General features: G+C 42.3%; 1 protein-coding gene across 4 annotated transcripts in view; it reads right to left on the minus strand.

Annotated features, from left to right (window-relative positions):
* Window positions 1-4,907: 4,907 nt before the first annotated feature.
* The window catches only part of MLLT10 (MLLT10 histone lysine methyltransferase DOT1L cofactor), a 123,817-nt gene continuing 116,108 nt past the window's right edge, over window positions 4,908-12,616 (minus strand). For 3 of the 4 annotated variants that reach the window (XM_059476129.1, XM_059476121.1, XM_059476137.1), the window contains 3 exons: window positions 9,582-9,684; window positions 8,614-8,826; window positions 4,908-6,530 (listed from right to left, as the gene is read on the minus strand). In XM_059476129.1, coding sequence (XP_059332112.1) covers window positions 6,486-6,530; window positions 8,614-8,826; window positions 9,582-9,684 — 361 coding nt within the window. In that variant the 3' untranslated portion in view covers window positions 4,908-6,485. Of the gene's footprint in view, window positions 6,548-8,613; window positions 8,827-9,581; window positions 9,685-12,616 lie in introns of all 4 variants that reach the window. The other variant, XM_059476145.1, reaches the window with a different exon arrangement.

The following is a 12,616-nucleotide window of genomic DNA, read 5'->3' on the forward strand; positions in this document are numbered from 1 at the left end:
CAGTAAAGTTGAAATGGGTAAAAACACTAAAGGCCTTCATGCTTTAATTAGAAATTAAGAGATAAGGTACTTCAGGACTACTTTTTAAGTACAGAATGGCTAACAGACTTGGGCTAAGAGTTCTCATTTTGGGGATGATTGTATACCCTGGATTCAATTTGAAGAATAGGTAATGAGGGTTATATTATTCCATACTTGTAATTTTGTTTTGTATAACTTTTCCAAAATTGTGAAAAGCTTAAAATGCTGGAACAAAGGGTACTTAATGGGCTGTAAATGACAGCAATAAATCAGAGCAGTGATCAGAGTCTGGTGCAAGAAACATTAAAGACTTGCATTTTTTAAAGCACAATTTACCATTCAAATTGTGATTTAATAACAGGATTCTAAAAATTGTTTTAGCTTTAAAACAAAATCAAAATGAAAACTCAGAAAATCACGTATCTGAACTCAGAATTGAAACTTGGTAGCTGAAAGTCTCTGTTAGCTTCCTGCCATTCCCACTGCTGATTTCCCCAGTAACTGGCAATTGTGCTCCTTCTGTCAGATCAGCACTTCACAACATTTCATCCCATTCCCATAAAACTTTAAAGGCTAAGTATTTAGGGAATATAACAGCGTTCCATATGTGTTCCCCTTCCAGTTGGAGCTTTTTCTTTTTTTTTTTTTTGTCTCATATTAAAAAATCTTAGTTGGTAGAAATAATGATATTATGGAAACATAGCCAGATACAAAATAATGCATTGATTTTTATTTTTTTTTTCACAGAGACCTTCACAGCTTAACTGTACTGGAAGTTAAAGATATTTAGAAGCCGTGATCTGTCTGCTAATCAGTGGAACAGGAATTCTGTGCTACTTTGAAGGAAGAATCTTAGTGAGATCAAGTGAGGTATTTTCAAGAGGTATCAGGAAAACTTAACTTTTAAAAGCTTTTAGTCATCCAGAACACTCAATTAGAGATGGAAAGCAAGATAGTTGAAATGGCTGCAAAGAAAAGCTGCTAAAATGGTGAACTGGTGAAAATTAATGGGTGGAGCTGGAATAGAATATGAGCAAATGGAGATGTACTGTTCATGAAAAAAATAGACTGGTAATGGAAATATTTCTGCAGTTTCTAAAAGAGAATGCAAGTAATGGAAGAGTTTAGCCTGTGAGGAGGAGAGAATTGTCTTGTCTTTTCCACTCTGGATTTACAGGACTTTACCTGGGATGGTATGCCTGGTTCAGTGTCACACTTTGAGATGCAGAGCATCCAGAAGAGAGCAGAGAGAACAATCCAGAGTTTGCACTGCCTGATTTGCTAGGAAGGTATTGTTGGTATTTGCTCTAGACTAGAGGGAGAGAAAAATCTTCCAGGTATGTAAAAGAGAGCTTTGCAGTTGTGTGATCTGTTTCCCTGATGTGATCCATATGGAACTGTTACAAATCTGCTGTGGCTGTGAAAAATAACAATGGGCTCAGTTTGGATTGAGAAATAGCTTAGTTAGGTGTCAGGGCAAAAAAATCCAGTAGCAACTGTAACAAGGACTTAAGAGGACTCTTGACCTTTATTGCTGGGGGTGAGCTCCTGCTGGAGCCTGCCCACATCCCCAGAGGGTGAGGGGCAATAGTCACACACTGCCCCCCAACCCCTTCTGCTTCCCTCCACGCAGCCTTTCTGCACAGGGTTAAAGGAAGAAGGACAAGCACTGCTAACTGGTAACATTGTCTGTTTGTTTGTTTGTTTGTTTGTTTGTTTGACCATTCACAGCCAGAAACTTAAAACAATGCTCTGACAAGTCCAGCTTACCCGAAGGAAGATGTTTAAGGGTGAGCAAAGGTTGAACATGCCACGCTGTCACACGTGTCAGGTTGAACACCTGAAGTGGTGCACATCTGTCTAATCACAGGTGCTGCTTGTGCCTGGATGGAAGGGAACTGACGGGTTGCATCCTTACTGCTTGAAGGCTGAACCTTCCTGAAGCAGGGGCAGGCTGGCTGTGCAGGAGAAATGCATTGGCCTCTTGCACAGGGGCACTGCACCAGGGCCTGGTGACAGGCCCAAGTGTCTCAGCATGAAGAACTGGGAAGGTTTTGTGTACACTCATGGGTCCTTTGGAACTGAAGGCCTGGGATGGGGAATGTGATTCAGTGCCCTGCAGCCGTGATCTGAGCTCTGCAAGCAGATGCTCTGATCCCATCCCAGATCCCAGCTGGGAGCCATTCCTCACAGAGCAGGGTAGTGAAGGCTTTGGCCAGGCTGCATCCAGTGAATGTTCATGTTCAGTTCAAGGGCCAAGAGAGTGTCCCGCCCCTAGCTTTAGCTCTGTTGTTTGGCAGTAGGCCTGAGTAAGAGTCCAACACCTTCAGAGCCTCTCAGGGTCCTGTCTGGGTTGCCAAGTGTTTTGTGGATGATGACACAGCCTGTTTATCAGTGCCTTTAGTCTGTGGTGACTGAGGTCAGACATGATGCTCATCAGAGAAGTGGAAGACTGTAGCCAGGCTTTGTTTTCTCATGGGTCTGTTACCCCCCACTCAAGACTTGGGATTTAACCAACTTCTTCCAACTTTTGTCTAGCACAGAATCTAGCAGATTTCCTTTAAGTAAACATTTGCCTGCTAGCAAATTACATTTTCTTTCCTGGGCAGTTTTGAGCTGTAGCTCAGCAGTGCTTTTGCACTCTAACTTTGTGTTCAGTCCTAGAAACAGTCTGTGCTGTAGGTTCTACATCCTGACTTGCACCTAAAATTTGCCCAATGTGAGCCCACTTTTAATGCCTTTGCTCATCTCTGCTGATGACATGGGCAGAACACTATGGAAAGCAGTTGTTTAGAAGGAGGGCAATATTCCCTTACCACGCTGAGGATAACAGAGCTAACAGTAAGATTTTAGGGCAGCTTATGATAAACAGGCATCAGAAAACTGGTCAGTTTAAATGTCACAGCAGTGCTTCTGCTGAATGAGTTGCTCCTAACACAGCTTGAATGGATAAAATTGATAAAAGCAAGATTTCAGATGTAGGCTGTCCAGAATTTTAGCTGCTTTCTGTAAGCCATAAGGTTTGTTGTCATTGTTGCGAGTAAAGTGGGGTTTTGGTAAAAAATCTTCTCACTACAGCACCTTTAGTCTGTGCTTGCTTTCGTACCACTGAGGCCAGGACAGTTCCCAACACTGGGAGAGCTCAGCAGCTTGGCTCCAGGGACCTGTGCAGGGCCTGGGCTGCTCTGTCATGCAAGGCATTCCACAGGGACACCACTGTGGGCTTTACTGAACTGGTGCCAAATCAGCCACAGACCATCATCTTTCATGTCAGGACCTGAAAAGTCATTGAAACAAGGTTGGTTTTGACTGCATCTGGCCCTCATGTGAACTTGGCTTTGATGTGGTCTCTTTCTTTGAAGGGCTGGTGAATTGAATTTTTTGTTTGGATGTCAGAACTGTCCTTTTCATTATTTCCTTGCTGTTGCTGTTGGCACACCAGGACTGTGGTACTGTAAACCACCCATTGCTATTCTGGGCTTCTGGCACCAATCTCTTTTGACAATTTCACAAGTATTTCACACTTCTCTTAGCAGGAGAAGGGTACCAGAGTTTATGCCATCTCTCCAATAGGAGAAATACACAAGGAAAGGCAGGACTCAGCAATTTTACTGATTCCTATGGTATGCTCCAATTGGAGCAAGGTGACTTATATTGCCTAGGGGTTTTGGCTTTGGTTTAGGCCCATGAATAAATCAGCAGGCCATGGCTCCAGGAGAGGTGCACTCAGGATTCTCTGGAGCCTCTGTGCTGGAGCAGGGGCAGATTGGGCTTTTCTTCCCCCTCCTCTCCAGGTCTGGCAGTACCAAGTGTAACTTTGGGGCCCAGCCTTCCCTGCTCTGTAATCTCCTTCTCAGCACTGACCAACAGCCAGATCTCAACAGGGCCAGAACACTGACAGCTCCTGGCCCTTGTACAGGCTTCAGCAGAAGTCTCCTGAACCTCTTCACCTTAAAGCATAAAACATTCATCAACTAACCCCAAAATGTCAGGAGGTTTTTCTAGTCCTGGTGAGGGTGGGAACAAGTGCTGCCCCTTTGCTGTGCCAGGAGATGTTTCACGTTTCCCTACTGTTGGTTCTGAGCTTGTTCATTTACCAGTCTTCTTTCAGGACTCCAGTTGTCCCCACTGGAAAATAAAACAAATCTATTCAATACAGGGGCTTTGAGCAGATGGAACATTCAAATGGCACAGGCAGCAGCAACCCCATCTTCCTGCTGCTTGTCCCAGAAGCTGCCCTGAGCCTCAGGCTGCCTCTGACTAGAGAGGGGCTAAAAACTGAGGAAGCCACAATGCAACTCTTGTCTGTCACCCCCTGATGAGCACAAGCCCTCACATTTTATCTTCAAGTGACTGTACAGGAGGGGTCACGGTCTCTTTGCTTCCTGGGAAGTAAAAACCAGGAGTTCGGCTATTTACCAGCCTTCCCATGGACAGTGAACTAATTCATGGACAAAAGCACTGAGCTGGTTTTACAGAAAGCACAGTTCAAAGTTTACAGCAACAACCTCGGGCTCCTCCCCTCACCCAGGCACAGGGCAGGGAAGGAGCCGTCCCCTCCCCACTGAGAACAAACAGGAGCAGTGGGACAACAGCCACTGCTCCTGTGGGTCCAGTCATTGCTCTTGGAGGGGGGAAAGCAAAATCTGACATCATCAGCCCCAGGGCTGCAACAGGCAGAAATGCCTGCCCAGTAAGCAGAAATACCCCTTAACAGTTTTTCAGCTACATCACTGTCACTTGAAAGCAAAAATGTACATGAAAAATACTTTTTGAAATTTTTGTAACAAAATTTAGTAGTCATGTGCAAATCAAACCCTTCCTGTCATGTGATGTTAACAGAAATATCCTTTTCTTCTACAAGACTCACATTCACACAAGTCATATACAATGATAAACATTATTAAAGTTTATTAACAAAAGCTTTGTACATATCTTTTCATACACTTGGAATTTTACATCTAGTCAAAATAACAGCACATTTCCATCTTACCTTTTGTACAAATTGTTACAGAATATCCACCAGTGGGGCGAGTAAGTAAAATAAACCACTGGTTTACTTTTGTAAAGTATCTACAAAAGTGATTTGTGACATTTTTAAAAAATTCCCCAGAACATATAAAAATAAATTATTTTTTTACTTTTTCAATTAAATCTACTAATTAGAAATATTACAAATCAAAATATCAATGTTTTCTTATGAATTCTTCACAATACAAAACAGATTCACAAAACTTTATTTACAGAAATGAGGTAAGAACTGTGCAATGTTTAACTAAGAAACATATTGCAGAATTAACATGTTCTTCCAAATAAGTACACAGTGGAGGTCTAATTACAGCTGGGTCTTTTCTGCTAATAATTCCCACCTCACTCTTGATTAGTGGTCATTACCCCCATTTAAACTGTCCTTCACCACCCTGCATAGACTCACCACGAGATCAGCAACTGCCCAAAGTGTTGGAACACAAGTTCACCCGTTTCACCCACTGGGAAATTTTAGTGGGAAATGGTATTTCACTTTTTTGGTAATTTATTAGTGAAAAGTGACCCAGGTAACAATCTGCCTGAGCTCTCTACAGTGGTATAAACACCTCTAGGAAAGGCAGAACAAGGCTGCTGGTGCAAGACAGAGAATTCCCGCTGCTAACAAGGACACGTCTAGTGCATGATCAGCTGTTTGCAGCCATTTCAACAAAATGGAGGTAGCAACAGGCACTTGGTTTAGGCCAAACACTACACAAACTTCTTCCAGTGTGGCCTTCTCATCTGGTAAGAAAACTTTGTCACTAGAACCAATCTGGTTCCTTTAAAAACCTCAAAACTCTAAAACCTACACCAAAATTAATAAACTTTGGATTCCATATCATAATTCTTATTCAAGAAAAACTCCGACTGTACAACAATAGGAATTTAAAGGAATAAAAAGTTCAGAAGTCAATTCCCTTATGAGTCAGGTTCCAAAATAGGTGTGTAAAAAAAGAAACTACAAACAGCAAGTCCCAGCTGCCATTACAAGCTCAGTCTAAAAGGATCTATTCTAACTGCAGCAGCAGTTCTGATGGGCTGGGGTTGGACTGTTAAAACTACTGCTCTGAAACCAAAGCAATGCATCACTGCAAACAGTTTATAGCCTTTAAATGTGTGAGATCAGGACTGAAGAGTAAAGTCTATGTTCTTCCATTGTTGAATCTGTACTTAGTACCATCACATTGACAAAATAATTGTGATTTGCAGTTTTATCTACGTCACAGTCTGAGACATTAAAAAGTATATCCATTTTAGTGCAACAAGAAAGCAAATGAAAGCCTACCAAAAATATCCAATGAAAATTATTAACCTCTTGCTGTGCAGTAAGAGTTCCTTGTTGCTCTTTTTCAATCTGCAGAAAGGGAACCCAGGGTTTGCAGCCACATGAAGTGCTAGAACAGCAGGACGTGCAGGGCTCAAGTGTCATTCAAATGTCAACTCTTCTCTGATGCAACTGGTCCAGTTTTATCATTGAGCCTCTGTGTAAGAGAAAATACTTCTAAAAATCAGATTATAACATACAAAGCTAAGTAAAATTCAATTCATAAAGATGACAAAGCAGTGAGGTACATTCAGTAGAGCCATCTAAATAGTAACTGCTGCATTGTAAAAAATAACCATGTACTGCAGAATGAAAAGTGGGAAAGGAAAAAATAATTAAAGGAGCAGTCCTGTACTGAAGCAACTAATGCTAAGGTCATGAGAGGCAGCATTAGAAAACACCAACTCTCCTACTTCCCTTCCAACAAGAGTGGCTGTTCCTGGCTGTGGGTTTTATGTGAAACTGCAAGATGGCCAAGAGAAACACCAGGTGACCTCTGGCACACGTGCCCACTGGAGAGGGCTGAAATCTACACTTCTCCATCAGAAGAAATAAAATTTCCAATTTGCCCCATCATAATCCTTTCTTTCATATATTGCTACAAAGACATTTCCTGCAAGTATTCAACAGGAATGAGCAAAAATGTCACCTCATTCACTGAGCATTCAGAAATTTCTGAAAACCTGTTTCAACTGCAAATGAGATTAAAACAGTTGAACTCTGGCAAATAGATAAATTGTTAAAAACAGTTCAACAATCTATGCAACTTGTCTCAATTCCAGCCTTAAAAAATATAAAATCAATTTCAAAAGAAATTTTTGGTAAGGGCCTTTGTTCAAAAGATGTTCTGAGATTTCTTGGGATTATTTATAGCTAACTTAACATAAATACTGTAATGATGTATTTATAGAAATACACCGCACTATACAGACCTAGCAATGGCCATTTTAAAAAATCAAAATAAAATCACATAGAATATTTTGCTTGGATGTACACCAAATACAGGGCCTCAATTTCATTCACTACTAATTTTTGGAAAATTAGGGGAGATGAGTTTTAAACATGAGAACAAACTGTGAACATTTCTGAATGGAGGCAAGGTCTGGAGACAAGCCCTGTGTGACCATTCACAGCTCTGATGTCACAACTGTCCAAACCCCATAGCACAAAGCTGAACAAAAGGAAGTGCTCACAACTTCGAAAGGAAGGGAGCTGTTTCAGGAAAAATCATCTTGAAAACTCATCATTTATGTGGTTTGTATCTGGAAGTGAGCACTACCTGGAAGTAGCCCGAGCTACACGGAAGCCCAGCCCGAGTCTTCCACCACAGTGCTCCTACAGCAGCCAGAGGATTTGGGAGTGGGGAGCAGAGAGGGGACTCATATTCAGCCCAAACTCTCCCCACCTGCTCTTGCAGACAAGCTGCTCTTTCTTCTCTACCACTATCACTTGCTGTCTTCTGCAAGTAATGCTGAAACTTTGTGTCTTCCTGCTCTGTTCATCCTTTGTTTTTCCAAGTTTCATATGCTCCTTCCTTTATCCTTTTATCTTAATTGTAGGACCCTAAAAGAATGAAGCCTGTTCTCTGAATTCTTGAATAAAGAGTTTTTGTCTCGGGGATGGAGATTATTGGCAAATACTGCTGAATATAATGGAACATCCTTGCCAGAAAAAATAAGTCTTGTTTCTTTATCTGTCCAGGAAAGGTTTCATGACTCGATGAAGCAGAAGAGCCTCAGCCCCCCAATGCACAGCCTCATTCTCCCAGGCAGCAGCAGGATGCACACAGCACATTCTCCTAACACAGGTTCCACCTTCCCAGCAATGGGCTCCTCAGCTACTCCCCACAGCTCCACAGGGCCTGAGGCCTGGCCAAGGCAAACTGACAGTAAGGTTGTAAAAGGAATGAGCCACAAACCAGTGGGCACAGTACTGGGGAAGAAGTGGGGTGAGGAGGGCTAGGGCTGCAGCTGTAATTACAAGAGGAAGGCAAGGGTCACTGGATTGGTGTTCCGATCCAGAGAAGCAACAGCGTGCAGCAGACATGTCTGGTGTGACTACAAGTTCACACATTTCTGAGCCTCATTTAAGTGCAGTCCAAGGCTCAAGAAAAACAAAATAAAGACAGACAAAAAAATCCACCATCTTTGATTTATGAATACAGGCACAGAGCCTGTTTCTTATCTTTTAGTTACCTCCTGGAGGTACTGCATGGAAAGTGAGGTGAGAAGGATACTTACTGTCACCTTCTGAGCTGCATTATCTCCATGAATTGAAAGGAATGGGTTGGTACCAGCTGCATTCAGTGGTGAGGCCTGGGTGCCTGAAAGTAAGTTGTTTATGGGTATCTGTGCTCCTCCAGTAATCTGCAATTGCTGTACTTCAGACTGATGGTGTTGGTGATGGTGATGTTGTTGCTGTACTAACTGATACAAAAGAGCCTGATGCTGTTCCTTGAGTAATGTGGGGAGAGGGAGGAGGAAGAAAAAAAAAATCAATAATTAGCTGCTGAAAAATAGCTCCTCCCTGGGTTCCTGCTTATCCAGATCTTCAGTTAGAGCAACCCTTAAACTAATCCCAGCTAATTTAGGTTACACTGATGAAGTTCCATGAGACTGTGGGAAAGGAAGTTCCTGGCAGACTTCCTGAAATCAGTAGCTCAGCAGAAGTTCAGCTAAGCTTGCTGGCTTCATCAGGCCTCTGTCAGAACAAACACACCTGAGAAGACTGAACTAAAACTATATAATTAACAATACAAATACTTAAACCGGTTACCTACTGCCCTATATGAATACTGCAAGCAGAGCAAAGACAGCTCAGGAGATGATATCCAAAATTCTTTTGCTGGTGTTCCAGTGGAATCAAAGACAGGTCACAGTACTGTTAGAATCCACACATGCTCCCAAGCTCTGCTGCCCACAGCTGATGGGCAGCTGTGGGCTGAGAGACAAGCCTCCATGTCCACACAGGACAAAATGGAACTCAAGGCACTGGGGAATTATTATTCTAGCCATACACACAGCCCAGTAATATCCTAACATTTTACACGACTATCATCCAAAAAGGCTGAAGCAATGAAAGACTAAAACATTATCAAAACCTTTAATACCAAGTTTAATGCATTACTACTATTTATATTAAGCTGAAGAGTTTATCCATGTCTTAGAATACAATACAGTAATAAACCATAAATAACTGAAAAACTTACTGATGTGAGTTGCTGGGTGCTTAGTAACTGCTGAAATTGCTGGTGCTGTTGATGAAGTAATAGTTGTCTCTGTTGGTCAGAAAGCAATCCTAGTCCCGAGGCACTGTAGGGTTGACAGGGTAATACTGTGGTTTATATGGAAGTAGGGGAACTTTTTACTTCAGCTTTCCATTAAAGAAAAGATGTATACAAACAGACAGACCCTGTATAGCATTTGATTTCATACTGCACATATCATCCAACTGTCCAGTTGCAATTTCTGACACCATCCCCAAGTCTCACTTATGCTGAGCAACAGCAACCTCTTGCCTGTAACATGTCTACACCATGCACATTATTTGAAACTCAGATAATAATTATCAATTCTAAAGTACTTTTAAATACTTTACACCAACAGGCCAGATCTTCTATTACAAGACAGCTCTTACCAAACTTTAACACCTAGTTACCAAGCACTTACTTTATCCTGGTTTCCTTCTAATTCCCATCTTTTGTGCCATTCAAACCACTGATATTGCCCACACCTTTCTGTAATTCAGCAAACACCTTCAGCCTTGCAAGGGGCCAAGGGATGCTGCCATGGAATGAAGCTGCCCTCTGCTTTTGACAACTACTTTACTCCCAGTCTCTGTTTTCATACCTACATAAAACTGTCTCCAATATTTAGGGAACTGGGCAGGAATAGATCCAGCTGACAAGCAGGCTGTAAATAAAAGGGTTTTTCAGCTATACCAGTTCACTGCAAGACCAACAGCATGAACAAGGGTGTGTTGGGAATAGCAGACCAGGAAGACAGCTGGATCTACTCTTTCAATAGAGTCTTAGCTTTTACTAGTTTTAAACACCCATTAAAATATTAAGGTGTTGTTTCATGATAGGTTTATCCTGCTGTTGAAAAATTTAAGTATTTCCCTTTTAGCTGTACAACTTCTGTCCCCTCCCCTCATACTGGGTGTTGAACAATGGGCTGCAACCTGTGGGAACTGAGCTGAAACTTTAACCAATACAGAACACACTGACAGATTCTCTGTTAATGTAGATGAGGTCACTGTGTGATGCAGAAGTTCTGGTAAGAAGGTGTGCATAGGATGTCAGGACTGCTTGTTGGGATTGGCAGTAAAGAATGATTCATCTACATCAGTCACAAATCCACACCATTAGGCTGCAATCATGTAGCTCCTCAGGGCATAATATTTATCTCATGTTTTTACAGCAGCCAGCAAACTGTGGCCCAACTCTGCTGTAATTTGACTTTGTCTTATCTTTGTATTTGCCAATATGCAAATACCTAAAGCACCACCATTTTCTCCTACTGGGACAGGGCAAGCCACGTGTGAACTTTGTCCCACACTTTGTTGCATGGTCTCAGCACTACAGGAACACCTGCTGGGCTGCACTTAGGATTCCCTATGGGAAAGGATAGCCTGTGTCAATTGGAAGTTTATGGGGCTGGATGGAATCCACCCAAGGATACTGAGAGAGCTGATGGAAGTGCACACAGAGACACTTTCAACCAATTTCCAGCAGCCCTGGCTGACTGGGATCTTGAGATCCCAGCTGACTACAAGATTGCACACGCAATGCCTGTCTAGAAGAAGGGCTGAAGGAGGATCTCAGCATCAGGCCCTGTCAGTCTGACCTTGGTGCCAGGGAAGGTCATGGAGCAGATCCTCTGGAGTGTCATCACACAGCACACACAGGACAGCCAGGGGATCAGGCCCAGCCAGCACAGGTTTGTGAAAGGCAGGTCCTGCTTGCCTGACCTGATGTCCTGTGACAAGATGACCTGTTTGATGGGTGAGGGAAAGGCTGAGAATGCTTCTACCTGGACTTAGGTAAAGCCTTTCACACTATTTCCCACAGTATTCTGACTAATATTACCATTATTTCCTTCTTCTCTTTTTACCTCACTTTTTCTGTATTCTTCTATACTGGCATGAATCTTCTCCGCTGTTTTTGTTCATTCTTTTATCCCATTCTTTCTTTTTCCCAGATCATGTTTTACCTTTGCACTTCTTTTTTCTGCTGTTGTTCTCCCTTCTCTTTAATCACTCTGCCTGCCTCTCTTGCTGTGCACTGGCACTTGAAAGAAAATACCCTCAGTCAGCAGCTGAGATCTCAGTGTCTAGAAACAAAACCAAACTGCAGAGGACAAAATGCTGTGACTCCCAAGCTTCCCAGAAGAGACAGTTCACTAAATTTCACCACAGAGCTTTCTTTACACCAGATCAGCCTGGAATGTAAATTTAATCCTTTCTAGCTTCTCATTAAAAGGTACATGATCAGTCTGAAACTCTCCATCCTACACTCCTGTCTGGTTGTGAGAATGTAAAGAAACAATCCTATCTCTTTCCTCCAATCACTTAATCTCCCACTTGCTGGCAATCTGTACTAAGCCATCTTTTTTCCCAGAAAAGGATCAAGTATTTTTTCTCTGTCAAATGAATGTGGGTTCTTTTACCTACAACTTGAAACTCTCTCCAACAACAGTGTGCAAATCAGCGTTTTCTCACCTCCTTGTGTGCCACAGTTAGAGAGTTCATATAAGGACAATATGCATACAGAAGTCTTCATGTATTGGTGAACATTTGCCTATTTTTCACATTAAACTGTTGGAACAGATTCTGAAGTTTGTGAAGTTACTGTAACAAGCAACATCTGGCAAGTCTTTTAAAATGATAGAACAATACCCTGAAGTTAGAAAGCAGGGCTGAATTCTCATGTAGCTTTCCAACACCTTGCCAATACTGATTTAAACCACCTCCAACCTTGACCCCCGCACACAATCTAACCAGGGTCAGAGAGCTCACATCACCACAGCACCAAACCTTTGAGCCTGCCTGTGCTTGGCACCATTCAACCTTCCCACCAGGCCATTCAGAGAGGAGGAGTACCCTGGGAAATTTAACATTACAGAAACAGTCAACTAATTGTCACTGAAGCAGCACCAAACTCCAGCCTGGCAGGTGTCCCATTCTAGAGTTCCAGAACCAAAAATTTCAATCAGTAGAAAGTATTTTTTTGTCTATTTTTTC

This window comes from Ammospiza nelsoni, chromosome 1 (genome assembly GCF_027579445.1).
Source record: "Ammospiza nelsoni isolate bAmmNel1 chromosome 1, bAmmNel1.pri, whole genome shotgun sequence".
NCBI classification, from domain to species: domain Eukaryota; kingdom Metazoa; phylum Chordata; class Aves; order Passeriformes; family Passerellidae; genus Ammospiza; species Ammospiza nelsoni.